Raw genomic sequence first — 17,590 nt, 5'->3', positions numbered from 1 at the left:
AGAGCTATGCTGGATATGCATCGAAAGTGAAGTATCAGGCACATTTGGTTTGGGGTAGTAACCGCCGTAACAAGCCAGCTACTCCCCGCTTTGTGAGTGTGAATCCTTTTTTCTTCTCCCCTGCCGTTGAAGTTATGCTGGATATGCGTGAAGTATCAGTTTTTCTTTTCCCCTGCCGTTGAAGCAGAGAGCTATGCTGGAAAGCTATGAGCATTTGTGCTCATAGCTTTCCAGCTTTCTTCGTTCAGTTTACTGCTGTTCCTGGACTCCTTTTGTGACCTCTTTAGTTGAGTTTTGTTACCCACTTTTCCCTTTGCATTTGTGCAAGGGAAAAGATTAGTGCCTCTGATGACAGAGTCATCCATTACAGTGAGCTTTTTTCTTTGGTTTCTGATCTGGAATTTCTGTATGTATTGGGTTTCTTCTCTCTTTTCAGATAACACTTCAATCTTTTTCTCAAGAACTTCTTCAGTATTTAATACAGAGAAGGCATTTTGTACTTGTTGCACTTGATACAGTGTGTGTCTCTGGATCACATGTCTAATTCTACCAGAGCCCACTGTAATACTGTTTTTTGAGTTCCTTAATGCCCTGTGTGAGTGTGGGGGGGTAGAGTTGTGGGCTGCACAGCTGACAATAACGGGTGTCTGTGGGTCACAGGTCTTATCCTTCCTGAGCCCACAGTAAATCTCTTTTTCCTTGACTTTTGGTTATTCTGTGGTAATGGGAAATTAATTCCTGAATAATGTAGAGTGGCTGAGACTTTCTTTATTGAAGCTAATTCAGCTTTAACTTCAGCCAGTTACTTTTCCAAGGTAGAGAGTTCTGAACAAATGGGGCAAGCCTTAAGTTTCCATATGATTACCCTCAATATAAAGGCTCCACAGCAGTTGCATTGGATAGTCCTCATTTTTGTATATTTGATGAATAACACTTAAGGAATTACCAAATTACCAGCCTATATAGTTGACAAATTATGTATGCAGGCAGATTATATCAGGGGTGGGTGGGTAGTGGGGCAGGGTGGGAGGGAGTTAAACAGTTACCCTTGGTCAAGGTTGTTCTCAGGACCCTGTATCTGCTATTGCGTTTGACAATAGTCTCCCCCAGATTGGCTTACTATGTTAAACTTTTTTACTTAGCTGGACAAAAGAAGCTTTAGTATTCCCTGTATTCTGGCTGAGCACAGCCCTCAAATGATCTAATTGCCTCCTGCTGGTTCTGTGAGTCTGTTGCCCAAACTGGTTAGAGCAAGGCTGTTCCAGTAATGCTTTCAGTTTTGCTTTAAAATTAACTCCACATCAATTTTTGGCCCCAATGCTTTTGAACATGTTCTGCATGCAAGCGTGTTCTGCATGCAAGCGTGCTTGCATTTTTTCTTGAAAAAACATTACCCACACAAATTAGCAGGTTAAATGTGTGAGGAGTTTTTCTGGGATAATTTTTAATAGGAATATATGTGCATACTTTCCTTTGAAAATTGGTGTTAAGGTGTGCATGTGTGTAAGTGCAAATCCCTCCCCACCCTTGGGAATGCAAACGCCTCTGCCCCACTCATTTACTTGCATCCCGTATTGGGCAGGTAATATAATAAAAGCTCAGTTCTGTGGGTGAAGCGCTGTTTTACCCGTGCAGATAGCTTTGAAAATGCCCCTTTAAAAGACTCCATTTTCAATTCGACTGAAGCACACAAAGCCCTGTTTTATGCGTGCAGGTGGTATTATCAAAACGGAATCCGGGAATCTGGGGCCAGCGTGCATAAAAGCGGGCGCACATCTCACGTCCGCTGAGGAGTGGCGTTCCGGAGGACGGAGCTGAGGCAGATAAGTGATTTTAGAAGCTTTGCGTGCAAGTTACCCCACACAAGTTACGCCCCACTTGGACCAGATGTAACTTTGTGTGAGGTCATTTGTGTGCACCAATTACCCAAAGATTTTCTAAGCAAACATATATGCCCTTAAATAAGTTTGCTTTGAAAATACTGAGTAAAGTCTGTGTGTGCTTTACTGTTATGCGGGCTGTTGGAGGGTGACTTTATAAAAGTGCATGGGGCAAGCACTGAGGATCCTAGCAGCAGCTGTTGAACTGTTTGAACTGCTGTACTCTTAACAATCAACCAATGAGTGTCGAGGGTAAAAGGAGACATTACAAGTCCTAGAAGAAATGCAGGTGACCACTTTGCTGGCTCTGTCTGGCAGAGTGCACAGGGGATGAAAGAACTCACAGATTTGGGCAACGACCACAGTAATACTGGTCACTCTGTAGTGAGACGGGGAAGGCAGTAGGGTGCTGGCTGTGAACTAAGTGGGGGATTTTGTATCTTCAGTCTAAGATGTGGAGTATGAATGAGAAAAATTACAAAACCTGCCATGGATAAGGAGTGAAATCTTACAAGTGGTCGCATACTATGGCTGGCAGTTGAAAAAAATCCGTGCAGTACAGATAGGAATAACCGGACAGACTGGGATGTGTCACTTGGTCTTTTTCTGTCATCAAAAACATTACTATATAACATGAATATATTTTATGTGGGATAATAGCACTATATATATCTGCTCCACATACAGGCTGATGCTATATCATGCGCTGAGCCTAGCGCACAGGCAAAATAAGCTCTTGGATGCGCATTTTGGATGCGCTGGGCCAACACCCAATGCAATAAGGGGATTAGCACATCCAAAACATGCCTCCAAACCAGCACATAGCTAATAGCACTCATCACATGTAAATGCATGTAGATGAGACTATTAGCTATTAACCCCCTGATGTAAAAAATCACCGTGTGCCCGATGCACACATGTTAACATGGAAAACTTAATGCCAGCCCCAGGACTGGCATTAAGTCTTTACACACTCTGAGCCATCTCAAACACCCTCCCCCCCCCCCCCCCCCCCCCCACACACACAAAGAAACAAAAAAGCCCAAAAGACTGCTTTTTTGTGGTTCCTCCTACTTAGTATCATCCCACAGGAACCATAGGAAGCAGCATGAAAAAAATATTTTTTCCGGCACTCAGGTTAGGGAAACGGACGCTCATTAATTGAGCGTCCGTTTTCCTAACTGGCGCTCAGCCACTTCTCCTGGGCGCCCGATGCCATGGACATGCTAGGGACGCACAATTTATCCCTAGCGCATCCTTTTTGGCACAACCCCTCATTTAAATAAAGCATCACGCACCCAGTAGAGGTGGCCCGGCATGCGTTAGGAGAGTGGGCGCTCAATCATGAACGCCCGTTTTACGTGAGCCAATATTACATCAGCCTGTTAGTGTATGGAACTGCACACTAAATCAAGAAATAAGCTACCATGCACAACAGTAGAGAAGCTGTCTTCAATCTGTTTTCAGAAATCCATAAAGAATGAAGGCTCAGAATCAGCATCTCTTGATATGTCAGAAACTGGGTCTGATTAGACAAAGAAACTTGTCATGCAAGTAGTTCACACGACATTGGTTTTGGTGATAGCCTCGGGCCTGCTGCTCCTTATTATCCTGGGATCTGTTGGGCTGCAGACAGGAAGTTTTTAAAGAATTGAAAGAGACGTGCCTGCCTGTGTTACCTGCACACGCAGACCACTTTTGCCTTTGATAGACACATTCCACAGTTTTTTGTGTTGTTTCAAAAATCTTCAAAACCTGTTTGACCGGCTGATATCACTGCCAGACAGTGGCAAACTAAGGGGGTGTGTGGGGATGTGGTCTTCCCCGAGTGACAGCCAGGAAGGGGGTGCCAGCCGGGAGGTTGGCGGCCTCGAGTGGATCCCATCCTGCTTGTGGTAGAAGACGAGGGAGGCCGCCAGGCTATGAGGGGTGGAAACACTGGGCGGCTGCCTAGAGTGCCACGGGTCTGGAGCCGCAATTATATAGCCTTTTCTTCTTCTCCCCCCCCCCCCACTGCGGCCCAGAAGAGGAAGTGGGGGTCTGCGCGGGCGGGAAGAAGGAAAGGTCATGCAGTCACAGCCCAAAGCAGGAGGAAGAACAACAGCGCTGCTCCCCACCACACATGCAGGAAGTAGAGCCGCACCAGCCTCCGTGCCACTTCCAGAAAAATGAAGAGTCCCCGTCTGTCGGGGGGCTAAAGGCGGAAGCTGCTGCTACTGTGCTTCTGATGAGGAGCAGGGTAGGACATGAGAGAGTATTTATGTCTGTGTGTGTGTGTGTCTGTCTGTCTGTGTGTTACAGCATGATTGTGTGTGTGTGTGTATGGGAGTGAGAGTGCATGTTTGTGTGTGAGAGAGGGAGCTGTGTGAAGGTGTGTATGTGAGAAAGAAATGGAGGAAGCTTGTGTGCAGGGGTGTGTGAAAGTGTGTGCAAGACAGAGAGGGAGCCTGTGTGAGGGAGAGGGGAACCAGAGATCACAGGGTGGGGAGAGGAAGGGGAGAGGTGGGGGGGGGGGTGGGCTGCAGGTGCCAAAGGAATTATCCATCCCGAGTGCCAAATACTTTAGGTACGCCACTGCTTCCAGAACTGCTTCCTTGCAATAATATTAGAAGCTAAGCTTCCACTGTGGCAATACCATTTAAAAAAATGCCCAAGCCTGGTCTGTGGATTTCTAAAACAGATGCATTTTCCAAAAGCACAGCTTGTATGATAAGACATTAGAGTGTAATATTCTCAAGATATATGTAGCAATCTTTCTTCAATACAACTTTGATTGTAATATGTGCTTGGGAACTCCATCTAGATGAAGAAGGCACACTCTGCTTACAGCTTCAAACTTACGCATACAGGTGTCTCTTTAACTTGCTGCTGTGCCTAGAGCTAGTGCTCGGTCTATACCGATACAGTACAGTGCACTGTTAGCCCGCGTTTGGCCGCGCGTTTTCGACACACTATTTTTACCCCTTATACAGTAAGGGGTAATAGTGCATCGAAAACGCACGGCCAACCCCCCTGAAACTAATAGCACCCGCAACATACAAATGCATGTTGATGGCCCTATTAGTTATTCCCGCGCAATACAGAAAGTAAAATGTGCAGCCAAGCTGCACATTTTACTTTCAGAAATTAACGCCTGCCTTTGTTTTCTGCCGGCACCGGGAAAGTGTACAGAAAAGCAGTTTTTCTGCTTTTCTGTACACCCTCCGACTTAATATCATAGTGATATTAAGTCGGAGGCCTCAAAATTTAAAAAAAAAATCAAAAATTAAAAAAAAAAAAAGTTTGTCGGCCAGCGACCCGCGGGTCGGAAGACAGACGCTCAATTATGCCGGTGTCCATTTTCCGAACCTGTGGCTGTCAGCGGGTTTGAGAACCGATGCCGGTAAAATTGAGCGTCGGCTGTCAAACCCGCTGACAGCCACCGCTCCTTTTACCACGGGCCCTCATTTGCATACTCGATCGCATGCCCAGGAGAGTAGCCTGGGCGCGCGTTGGGAGAGTGGGCGCTCGCCTCGGAGTGCCGGCTCTCCCACGAATTTTACTGTATCGGCCCGTGTAGTGGTTTAACAGATGTGAAATGCTGTTAGTGCTTTTAACTAAACTCTTCCATTAGCTTATAGTAGCAGGGCCTCCTACATATGCTGAGTTCAAGAGCATATGACTATACATTGTATAGGATTAGCTAAAACTTTTATTATATTTTTAGAATTTTTGTACTATCAGTGTACACAGTAAGATAAGTCACACAAGTGCATGACCTCTGATGTAATGTGTTTGCAAAGTGAGAGGGCAATAATCAAATTACCTATGTTGGTACAAACTCCATAGGTACTTTTTTGCTGTTGGGTTTGCACTAATAATCAAAGCAAATCTATGCAAGTAGCTTTGCTTTGATTATTGCTGCCAGAAATATTACCTGCAGAGATCTGAATCTGCTTTCTCTGGAGGTAATTATTTCTGTCAGAAACCATGCATGTAGATTTGATTATATAAAACCGTGTGCATCGTTGTGTAGCACACCCTCTCCCCACTCCTGGGAATGCCTTCATATAATGTGGGGAAAAATTACCCACATTATAAAATAATAATGGGTAATTTTGCCTGCATGGAGGGTGGGCAAACAAAGCCCCCATTTTTATAGGAAAAATGCCTTTTAGCTGTGGAAATAGTTTTGAAAGTTGCCTTCAATGTGAGCACGGAGAGGTTAAGGCTTCAGGTAGAAGGTGTAATCAGACCTTCTACCAAAGGGCTACCAAAGATGAAGCTCTTTAGCAATGATTTTACCTGTGCTGGTCCCCATAACTGAACCCTTTCTTGCCAAGATCAATCCAGTGCAATTCTGCTCCGCTGTCACCTAGGAAGATGGCACTCAGTTAGGAGACCTTACTTTTAATGAGCAATATTGAAATGACTGGAACTCTGCTCTCCATACTGAGTAAGCCGAGCAGCAGGAAAGTTATCCGGGGAACTGAATACTCCCAAGCACCGACACAGCTACCCAGCTAGCCCTCTGGATAATTTTATCCAGGTTAAATTTAAACCCCGCCTCGGAATGCAATGTCACTCCCTCTTTTTTATCCAGCTTTTATGCTGATACAGCATAAATGTTAAAAGCAGCGCACAGGCACACATGCACGTGCCTATGCCGGCTCGCGTAAAAGGATGCGGCCATTTTATAACACATGCGCGTATCTGCATGCAAGTTATAAAATAGGATGAATGTGCGTATATGAGTGCACAATTTTATAATGGATGCGCGCATGTGCGTACAAATGCCGCCTCTAGTGCGTAAGCGGGGGAATTTGATAAGGGATGCATGCCGACAGAATTGCCCATTTCCCCAGTTTGCTCAGGAAAGGGATAGGACTTCCTAAACCTCCTAGTTCAATAGCCTTCCTTTTACCCGGTTAATCCCCTTAAATCCCTGCTTTCTTCTTTACTTTATTTTGTTTTAGGACTGCACGCCATGCATAGAAGTACATTTACATGGTAGGGGACCCCAACGTGTGCTTTTGCGTGTATTTACATGTTGGTTTCATTGAGAAATCCAGAAACGTTCATGCCTCGCCAGATCATGCCCATGCCCCGCCCCTTTTTTGAGGACAAATTTCTGAGCGTGTAGTGGGAGAGACGCGCATACTTAGGCGGCTTTTAAAATATGCTCGGTGCACACCAGCCCGGGATACTCGCGTTTCTCCTAAGCTTTGGCGCACACAGGGCATTTAAAATTCACCTGATAATGATTAACCCCGCCAAAATGTAAATGGAGAATGGGGGGGAAATTTTGATACCAAAGATTTGTTTGGATGACTCCCAAAGTTACCTGAACAGGTCTAAGTAATTTGACTGACCAGAAATGTCGGTCTGCTTAGCTAATCAGAAAGGGGGGCAGGCATGGACCCGACGCCATAAAATGGTGTCCTGCTCGACTTCTCAGCACTTTACCATTCTTCCTCTCTCTCAGCATCTTCACTAGTTGCTGACACTGCCTCTTCATATCCCACATCTCCTCCTTCAGCCGGTGGTTTTCCTCGTTCAGCAGGTGATTGACCTCCCTCAGTTGCTTGGACTGGCTCCTCAGTTGCCTGATCTCCTCGCACAGCCCAGGTTCACAGGTTTCCATCCTGTTAATCTTTCCAAAGGACATGGATGTTATATGGCGAAGGCCACGCACAGCTCTCACCTCCCACCTCCATCCCAGACATATAAAGCCTGTATAGAAGGGCATTTGCCCATGTAAACGTCTGCTAGCTGAAAGTTACCCACCCTGTATGCAAGTAAAGGTCCGTGTGTCATGCTCAGCTTTACCTGCATTTCTGTGAAGGTGCTCCCAGGGAGCAACAAGGCAGGCAGTTTTACATCTTCAAAGTCATAAGCATTATTTCTGCTGAAAAAGTATCTGCAGAAAAAAGCAGGGTGAAAATTCCTGCAAGGGCGTTCCCTTTCAGATCTGGTGCACAGCTGGCGGGGAACTTGCATTGGCTCGCACAGCCATCACTTACACTGGAAGATATTTTAGTTCTTTAAAGTCAGGACCTCATTCTTTTATGTATTTTTAAGGCCTGGCAGTTTCTTCCTGCCTCCATTTGGCCTTTCAGCTAAGCTGGGACCGGCGTCTCCTGGAGCTACAGAACCATGAACCTTGAAATCGTCGGTTCAGTGTGCTGCGGCAGTCAAAAAAGCAAACAGAATGTTGGGAATTATTAGAAAGGGAATGGTGAATAAAACGGAAAATGTCATAATGCCTCGGTATCGCTCCATGGTGAGACCGCACCTTGAATACTGTGTACAATTCTGGTCGCTGCATCTCAAAAAAGATATAATTGCGATGGAGAAGGTACAGAGAAGGGCTACCAAAATGATAAGGGGAATGGAATAACTCCCCTATGAGGAAAGACTAAAGAGGTTAGGACTTTTCAGCTTGGAGAAGAGATGACTGAGGGGGGATATGATAGAGATGTTTAAAATCATGAGAGGTCTAGAACGGGTAGATGTGAATCGGTTATTTACTCTTTCGGATAGTAGAAAGACTAGGGGGCACCCCATGAAGTTAGCATGTGGCACATTTAAAACTAATCGGAGAAAGTTCTTTTTTACTCAACGCACAATTAAACTCTGGAATTTGTTGCCAGAGGATGTGGTTAGTGCAGTTAGTATAGCTGTGTTTAAAAAAGGATTGGATAAGTTCTTGGAGGAGAAGTCCATTACCTGCTATTAAGTTCACTTAGAGAATAGCCACTGCCATTAGCAATGGTAACATGGAATAGACTTAGTTTTTGGGTACTTGCCAGGTTATTATGGCCTGGATTGGCCACTGTTGGAAACAGGATGCTGGGCTTGATGGACCCTTGGTCTGACCCAGTATGGCATTTTCTTATGTTCTTCTTTTCCCGTATTCTTCCATCCCTCATTTTTAAACCCCTTCCTCCCTCCCATTTAGTCCAGCACTCAGCTGGGGCCACAGACTGCGACTCCTTCTGTTATTGAGTCTGGCTGCTTGGTATGTTCATTATAAAAAGGCTAGGACTCTGTCCTCCTGGGGGGTTGATGTACTAGTCCAGACTTATTGCACAAATTCTCATGTTGGATGATGCTACATAAATAATTGGTTGATAGACTATAGCTTGGTGTGAAGACAGAATACTGTATCAAATGTTAACATCTGATCATGAAAGTACGTAATACATGAAAATGTCATTAATATATTACCTGAACCCTCTAATTTGTCTTGTCGGTGTGTCTTGACTAGATAGTAAGCTCCAGGAAGCAGGGACTGCATATGTCTCGAAGTGCTAGTAAAATGCAGTTGTTTATTGTGCTCTCATGCACAGAACAGCAAAGAAAAATAAATGCAAAGAAAAAACCTAAAACTTTTTGCAGAATGAGAGGTAGAGCAATACTGATAGTAATTAGATTTAGAAAGTGTTAAGGCCGACTAAAAAATAAATTGAGAGATTTGACAGATCCTGAGATGGTTTCATTTCTTCCATGTGGCTCAGCTTGGCAAAGTGGGAGACATTGAAAGTCATGAGAAGAGTTAATCTAGAGTTAGGGATTAGATATAGAATAACAGAAAAGCTGGGAAGCTTCATGAGATGAATACCAGCAGAGTTAAAGGATAGGACAGCAGAATTGACAGCAAGAGATTCAGAACCAGAAAGACATCGCAGACAGGAAAGCGTGAGTTGTGCAGAGAATGCAATGCAGTGTGATGAACGGAATGGATTACAGAGCTGGTGAAAATATAACAAGGAAATTATAGAGGGAAATATTGAAATAGAAATGGGGCAAGGCTTTAAGAATATAATATAAGCTGGTGGTGCATGGAATAGAGAAAAAAAAAATTAGGAAAACAAAGATGAAGGCAAATTAGCAGAATTAGAAGAGACTTAATGAGCCTTGCAGTCCATATCTGCTATCAAATTCTATGGAAATAGTAAGACTGACAGAGAAGAAAGAAGAATATCTAACCCCTGGTGCACGATGGATAGGACCCAGAGGTCCAATGTAATCAAAGTCCATCAGTCTACGAATAACTGCAGATGGCCCTCCACTGGGGAATTGACACCACGGGGCAGGGGAGGCTGGCTCTTGCTCCATGGCTGCCAGTCAAAATCCTGCGATGGGGTTTTGCAGCAGGGCTGGAGTCGGACGGGGCTTATGAGGTTGCTGCGTCCTTGATTTTGCCAGAGGCCGTTGAGGCCTAGATCTAGAGACAAGTGGGTAGTACTTGCGTGGCCAGTAAAAAGGCAGCCTTGGATACTACCCAGGGGGCTTCATGCTGGGAGGTTGGGTGTTGGAAGTACTGGATGACAACTGCTGAAGGGTCTCATGATAGTCCTTCAGTTGTGCCACCACCTCCTTAATCCTGTCCCCAAACAGGTTTTCACCCATACAAGGCAAATCTGCCAGGCAGTCCTGGACCTCAGGGTGCAGATCAGAGGGGCACAGCCAAGCCATACCATGAGCCCCAGTGCCTGCTACAGCAATTCTCATGGCCGTCTCAAACACGCCATTCGCAGAGCGGACCTCATGTTTATAACACTCTAGGCCTTGCAGCACTACCCTCTGAAATTCTTCCTGAACTTGTTGCAGGAGGCATTCCCCCAATTCCTGGGCTTTTTTCCAAAGGTTCCTGGAGTACTGATCCTTATAGAGTTGGTAATAAGCAATCCTAGCCGCTAACATGGCGTCCGAGAGCATCCAGAGCTCGATGCTCATGGCCCGGAGGGGCTGAGGCATGAGCGTGAAGCCTCTTTGCCTTCTTCAATGCCAATTCCACCACCAACGATTGGTGAGGGAGCTGTCGGCGTTCGAACGTGGTGGTAGGCTGGACCAGATAAACTGCGTCCATTTTGCAATTCACAGAAGGAATGGAGATGGGTATTCTCAGAGTCAGGTTACCAGCTCCTTAAAGATGTCATGGACTGGGACAGCCACCACCTCCTTCAGGGCATCCAGGAATTGCAGAATCTCCAGCATCTTGTGCCAAGAGTCCTGCTCCATTAATAACTGGAAAGGCACTGATTTGCCATGGCCTTAATGAACCCCGTGAAGGAGAGATCCTCCGGGGGAGATTTCCACTGCTCCTCTGGAGGAGAGGGCTCCGAGGGTAAATTCTCCAATTCCTCTGTAGAGGAAAAGGATGCCTCCCCTTCCCAGGGGTCATAAGGACTCTCCCCTTCACTTTGCATGCCCGGAGACACAGGGAGGCTGAGCACCCAACCGCGCCCTAAGCAGGGAACCAAGAGCACTGGAAGAGCTTGGGGCCGTATGAGCGCCGATGGATCCGCCAGCTTCAGAAGTGCAGGGGCACCGATGGTACCAAAGGTATTGTTCCGAGGGTCCCGGGAGAGCCAGAGGATGGCAGGGTGCCATGCGCAAGCAGGGCACACTGGAATGGGAACCAGTGGTGGCATCCTTGATGCTCCTTGGGCCACGAAGGAGCTTGGGGTATTGGAGCTGGCTGCATCGGCAATACACTGAGCAGCATATCCAGCCACTCTAGGAGAGGTACTAGCACCATTGGAGTTGGCTCCTGTGATGGTGGCGGTCCCAGTGGAACCAGAGGCTCGATGACCTATAGGGTCTGGCCGACTCCCAACCACACATGCCTCTCCAACTCCTCCTCAAAAGCTGCAGAGGATAAAATGGCTTGAGGAGGAGGAGGCAGCGGGATCAGAGCATCCCTCGAGACATGGGGAGATACTGAGCCCTCCACCAGTGCCGGTGGAGGCTGCTGAGAGTCCTCTGAAGGTCATGAGGGAGTCGCATGTTCCCTCCGAGACCGCTTCGGGGGAAGCACCGATGCGGTCGATGGCTGCCCGTGGTCCGACTTGGAGGAAGATGAGTGGTGGAGATGTTTTCTCAACTTCTCCCGATGCTCACCTCGGTCTTCACTTGGAACCAACGGTGACGGAGAACAACCGAATCTAGAATGGGAAGACATGAAACATGCTTGGTCCCCCGCCCCTACCTCGGGACCAAGGGGGTCATCTGGGCACAAAGATCGCAACCATGAACATCGTGCGATGCCCTCAGTCAGAGGACACAGACCTCATGAGGGTCTATGATGGACATAGTCTAGGGGCACTGGGGTCACAGGCGAAAGCTGGATGATGTCATGGCAAAAAGAACATGGCGCATGATCAATGGCCGGCAGCCACTGGCGGGCGACACCGTTGACAATTGACAACGAGAACCCAGGAAACTTACCAAGACCATAGGGAAGAAAACTCGGAGGAATGCAGAGGGACCCGACGCAACACTGGCAATGAAAAAACTGCAAAGAAACAAGCGTGAGCTCCATGACTGCAAGGCAAAAGGTTTGCGGAAAGGAATAGACTGAAGAGGGACCCCACATTAACACTTAGTTAGTGGCATGCTGGACATGCTCAGTTTTCCATGTTGGGCTCCATCTGATGATGTCACCCATGTGTGAGTTCTACCATCCTGCTTGTCCTTGGAGAAAATCTATTATAAATGCATAATGGAATTGTATGTGTGCACCTGTAAGGGGTGTTTGTGTTTGTGAAAAGCTGTAAGGTTTGCCTAGGATAACTAATATCTTTCCCTTGACCATAGGTTCCGTTTGGGGGAGGGTGTCAGATTTTAAAAATAAGACTGCTGGAGGGAGCTGGACTTTTTTTCATGGGCCCGGGACAGAGACTGAATGAATCGAAGGCAGGGAAATGGAGGCAGCACAGTAATTGTTTGCACAGGGCAGCAAAAAAGCTAGCACTGGCCCTGTACTCTCTCATCACACCTTCCCTCTTCTCTTTCTTTCTCTCTCTCTTTCAGTATAAAAGCTGCAAAATTTTCTGTAATATAAACTTTGTAGCAAGCTTATATCTTATATAAGAACATAAGAGCATAAGATATACCTTACTGAGTCCATCAAGCCCAGCATCCTGTATCCAACAGTGGCCAATCCAAGTCACATGTATCTGGCAAGTACCCAAACATTAAATTAAATTCAGATCTATTATTTTATTCAATCAGAAATTTACACATGCTGAATTCATACATACTACATACATATACTCATATTGACTTCACATTTTTCCATGTTATTCATTGATTTATTAACTGCTTGTTTATTAACGGTTAAATATCATACACTATTTGCTTCAATTAATTTATTCAATGTAAAAACTTTGCTTACTTAGATTTGTTCAATGTAAAAACTTCTTTTATTATGTTCTATGTTCTATGTAAACCGCTATATTTTTTAGCGATAGTTACTGTTCTTTGTAAACCGGGGTGATATGTATACTATACAGGAACCTCCGGTATATAAATCATTTAAATAAATAAATAAATAAATAAATAGATCTCAAACTACTATTGCTTATTAAATAACAAGCCGTTAAGCCCGTTAAAACGGGCTACATCCCTCTGTCTCTCACCTCCCCCTCATTCTCTCTCCCCTCACTCTTCACCACCCCCTTCCTCACCCACTCCTCCCCACCCTCCCTCTCCTCTCACTCAGTCCCTCCCTCCCACTCAGTCTCACTCACTCCCTCCCCCCTCTCTCCCTCCCTCTCACTCACTGTCCTGTCACTCCCTCCTCTCTCTCCCCCTCCCCTCTCTCTCCCTCAGTCCCACTCCCTCCCTCAGTCCCACTCACTCCCTCTCACTCAGTTCCCCCCTCCCTCTCACTCAGTCCCTCCCCCTCACTCAATCCCTCCCTCCCACTCAGTCCCTCCCTCTCACTCAGTCCCTCCCCCCAGTCCCTCCCCCTCACTCAATCCCTCCCTCCCACTCAGTCCCTCCCTCTCACTCAGTCCCTCCCCCCAGTCCCCTCCCCCTCACTCAATCCCTCCCTCCCACTCAGTCCTCCTCTCACTCAGTCACTCCTCCCCCCTCTCTCCCTCTCACTCACTCAGTCCCCACTCACTCTCCCCTCAGTCCCACTCCCCTCCCTCTCTCTCCCAGTCCCACTCCCACTCCCTCCCTCAGTCCCACTCACTCCCTCTCAACTCAGTCCCCCCCCTCTCCCTCTCACTCAGTCCCACTCCCTCCCCCCCCCAGTCCATCCCCCTCACTCAATCCCTCCCTCCCACTCAGTCCATCCCTCTCACTCTCTCTCCTCCGTCCCTCCCTCCCACTCAGTCCGTCCCTCCCTCTCTCTCTCTTCTCCCTCCCTTGCTACTGGCCGCTACCGCCGTCGCTACCGCCGTCCGCTACCGCCGCCGCTCGCTACCGCCGCCGCCCGCTGCCGGTACCGCCGCCGCCCGCTGCTGCCACTGGACGCCGCCATTTTTTTTCTTAGCGTCAGACCGACGTGCTCGCCCGCACATGCGCGGTAGAGCTGGTCTCTACTGCGTATTTGCGGCACGTCGGTCAAGCTTCGTTTATAGGTATTGATAGTAGTTTATGGATTTTTCCACTAGGAACTTATCCAAACCTTTTTTAAACCCAGTTACACTAACTGCAGTAACCACATCCTCTGGCAATGAATTCCAGAGCTTAACTACGTGCTCAGTAAAAAATAATTTTCTTCGGAAAGGGGCGGATCCAAGATGGCCGCTCAATAGATCTGCTTAGCGTCAGCTCTCTTGGGTGTACAAGTTTGTTTTTCTTGCTATAATGTTTCCTATGATGGGAAGAAAGCGAAAGCCTAGGAATAAACCTTTCCCCATGGTTCCTCCGACAACTCCTGTCTCCGGCCCGATGGATGCCCACGTTGTGCGCAGCAACTTGGTATCGGGGCTTCAGCCGTTGGAGAGTGGGGGAGGGGAATCTGAGCTCCCCTCTCTCCTAGGCTCTTTATCACCACTCAGCCCCGCCGAGGGAACACTGCCGGATAATCCTGCCACCACGAGAGGGGCCCTAGAGTCGAGGGAGACACCACCAGACCAGAGTGCCGGTGAGCTGAGCCCTGGGGGGGCACGACAGGGCAGTGGTAGCTGCAGTGAGCCCAGAGTTTCAGCAAGGGCAGTCTGGTTTGGGAGGAGATGTATTATTGGAAGGGACTGCTGGCAATGCTGGGGAACCCCTTTCTGTGACAATGCCTAGTGTGAAAAGACCTACAGTATTCTCCCTTGAGACAATTTGGGAAGCCATTGTGGAAATGAGAACTTCTATCTTGCAACAATTATTACCAGTTATTGCTAAATCCAAAGAGATGGATATCTCTTCTATCCCTTCTATCCTAGGCAAACCTTCAGAGGACATTGAGGTGCTGTCTAATGCAACACTAGTATTGGAACAAGTCACTTCTATAAGAGATCAAGTAAATGGAATACAGCAAGTACAGTCAGTAATGACTAAAGAAAGGAATAATTTGGCTTTCAAAACTGGAAACCTGGAAAATATGGTCAAGAACAGAAACCTGAGATTTATAAATTTTCCTCAAATACCTCTAACCCCTCCTAGGGAAATGTTTAGGAGGTATCTTATGGAAATCCTTCAGATCTCAGAAAATACGATTCCACCAATATCCAAGATTTTTTACTTGCCAAAGTTTAGAAGAAGGGGAGAACAAAGTGAAGAAATAGTACCTTAATACCGGTTCGTGAACCAAGCATGAATATTTCTGCAGTTTTGGAGACGTCCAATTCAGAGTTAGCGGTTCCTGCGACACTTATAGTGACTTTAGCACTTGAACCAGACAAGGAATGGCTAATGAGACTCTGTTTCAGGAATCAGACTGAGTCTTTTCTACAATGAAGAATCAGAGTGCTCCCTGATGTCTCACGAGAGACTCAAAAAAGGAGAAAATCTTTTCGCCTGTTGAGGCCGCAGATCTTGCAAATTGGGGGTGTTTTTTTCTTAAAGTTCCCATGCAAGTGCATGATAAAGTATATAAATAATACATATGTATTCTATGATCCCCCACAGTTAACCCAGTTTTTGTTAGTGATTACCCCTGTGACGCCAGTAAAGTCCAGCCCAAATACACTATGTTCCCCATAGATAAAATATGGTTGCTGTTTGTCTATTGAGATTTCTTGGTTAAAAAAAAAAAAAAAAAAAAAAAAAAGATTGCTTTAGGTTGGGGCAAGGTCCGCTCCCTTATATGAGGACTATAATTGAGAAAGGAATAACGTTTCCCTTGATGATTTCTTTTATAAGTGTAATTAATCCTACTCTCAATATTTCTGTTCAAGATTTGTATCTAGTAATTTTTGAAAATGCATAAATAAAAAATAAAAATAAAAAAAAAAGAATTTTCTTCAACTTGTTTTAAATGAGCTACTTGCTAACTTCATTGATTACCCATTAGTCCTTCCATTATCTGAGAGAGTAAATAACCATTTTGCATTAACCCATTCAAGTCCTTTCATGATTTTGTAGACCTCTATCATATCTCCACTTAGTTGTCTCTTCTCCAAACTGAACAGTCTTAACTTCTTTAGCCTTTCCCCAGAGGGGAACCATTCCATGCCCCTTCAGTACGTCATGCACATCTCGACTGCACTAAGGATCGTGCCTTTTCAATTGCCAGTCCTATGTTTTGGAACTCTCTACCACTTCAACTTTGTAATATTAATAGCACAAAGGAATTCAAGAAAGCCTTAAAAACTTAATAGTTCAATCAAGCATTTCAAGATTTAAAGCAGGGGTCGGGAACCTTTTTGGCTGAGAGAGCCATGAACGCCACATATTTTAAAATGTAATTCCGTGAGAGCCATACTAACTACAACCCCCCAACCTCCTGCCTCCCCAAGACCTACCAAATTAATTTACTACAACCCCTTACTCTCCTGACGCCCCCCAAGACCTGGCCCTCACTATGTCACTGGGGTCGACCAATGGTAGCCCCTGTGACTTTTAAAGGGCAAAGGTCTCATCACTCCAAATTATTTTGTAAGCAGTGGCATAGCCATGGGTAGGCTTGGGTGGGAAGTGGCCCACCCACTTTGCACTCAGGCCCACCAATTGTATTTCTCGGTGCATAGAAGAGGAAGCCCATCATGGGGGTTATCCCATATGGCCCGAGAAGAGGACGCCTGATGCAGGGCCGTTGCAGAGGTAATCTTGCGTGGCCCAAGAAGAGGACGCCTGACGTAGAGCCGTTGCGGAGCTCATCCCTTGCAGCTTGAGAAAGAGGCCTGTCATAGCAAGGAGGCCCAGGAGAGAGGAAGAGCCCTGATATAGTATATGGGAGTGAGAAGCCTGTGTGTATGTGAGAGAGCATGGACATATGAAGCCTGTGTATGTGCTTGACAGAGCATGGGAGTGAGAAGCCTGTGAGTGTGTGTGTGCATGAGAGAGAGTATAGGAGTGAGAAGCCTGTGTGTGTGTGTTCATGAGAGAGAGCATAGGAGTGAGAAGCCTGTGTGTGTGTGTGTGTTCATGAGAGAGAGCATAGGAGTGAGAAGCCTATGTTTCTGTATGTGCGTGTACACATGAGAGAGAGCATGGGAGTGAGAAGCCTGTGTGTGTGTGCATGAGAGCGAGCATAGGAGTGAGAAGCCTGTGTGTGTGTTCATGAGAGAGAGCATGGAAGTGAGAAGCCTGTGTGTGTGTGTATACATGAGAGAGAGCATGGAAGTGAGAAGCCTGTGTGTGTGTGTATACATGAGAGAGAGCATGGGAGTGAGAAGCCTGTGTGTATGTATAAGAGACGGCATGGAAGTAAGAAGCCTGTGTACATGTATATGAGAGAGAGAGATCATGGTTGGGAGTGAAAAGCCTAAGGGGTAGATTTTCAGAGCCCTGCTCGCCTAAATCCGCCCAAAACCGGGCGGATTTAGGCGAGC

At 46.4% G+C, this 17,590-nt stretch overlaps 1 protein-coding gene across 3 annotated transcripts in view; it reads right to left on the bottom strand.

Moving 5' to 3' along the window:
• Window positions 1-17,590, bottom strand: part of LOC115092318 (myosin-11-like) — a 95,915-nt gene that overhangs the window by 32,454 nt on the left and 45,871 nt on the right. For 2 of the 3 annotated variants that reach the window (XM_029603091.1, XM_029603093.1), the window contains exons 6-8: window positions 12,764-12,826; window positions 7,326-7,512; window positions 6,165-6,234 (exon numbers count right to left, since the gene is read on the bottom strand). In XM_029603091.1, the coding sequence (XP_029458951.1) occupies window positions 6,165-6,234; window positions 7,326-7,512; window positions 12,764-12,826 (320 nt within the window). The remainder of the gene's footprint in view (window positions 1-6,164; window positions 6,235-7,325; window positions 7,513-12,763; window positions 12,827-17,590) is intronic. The other variant, XM_029603092.1, reaches the window with a different exon arrangement.

Source organism: Rhinatrema bivittatum, chromosome 5, assembly GCF_901001135.1.
Source record: "Rhinatrema bivittatum chromosome 5, aRhiBiv1.1, whole genome shotgun sequence".
Lineage (NCBI taxonomy): Eukaryota > Metazoa > Chordata > Amphibia > Gymnophiona > Rhinatrematidae > Rhinatrema > Rhinatrema bivittatum.
The sequence above is the reverse complement of the archived record's forward strand: the minus strand, read 5'-3'. Positions and strand labels throughout refer to the sequence as shown.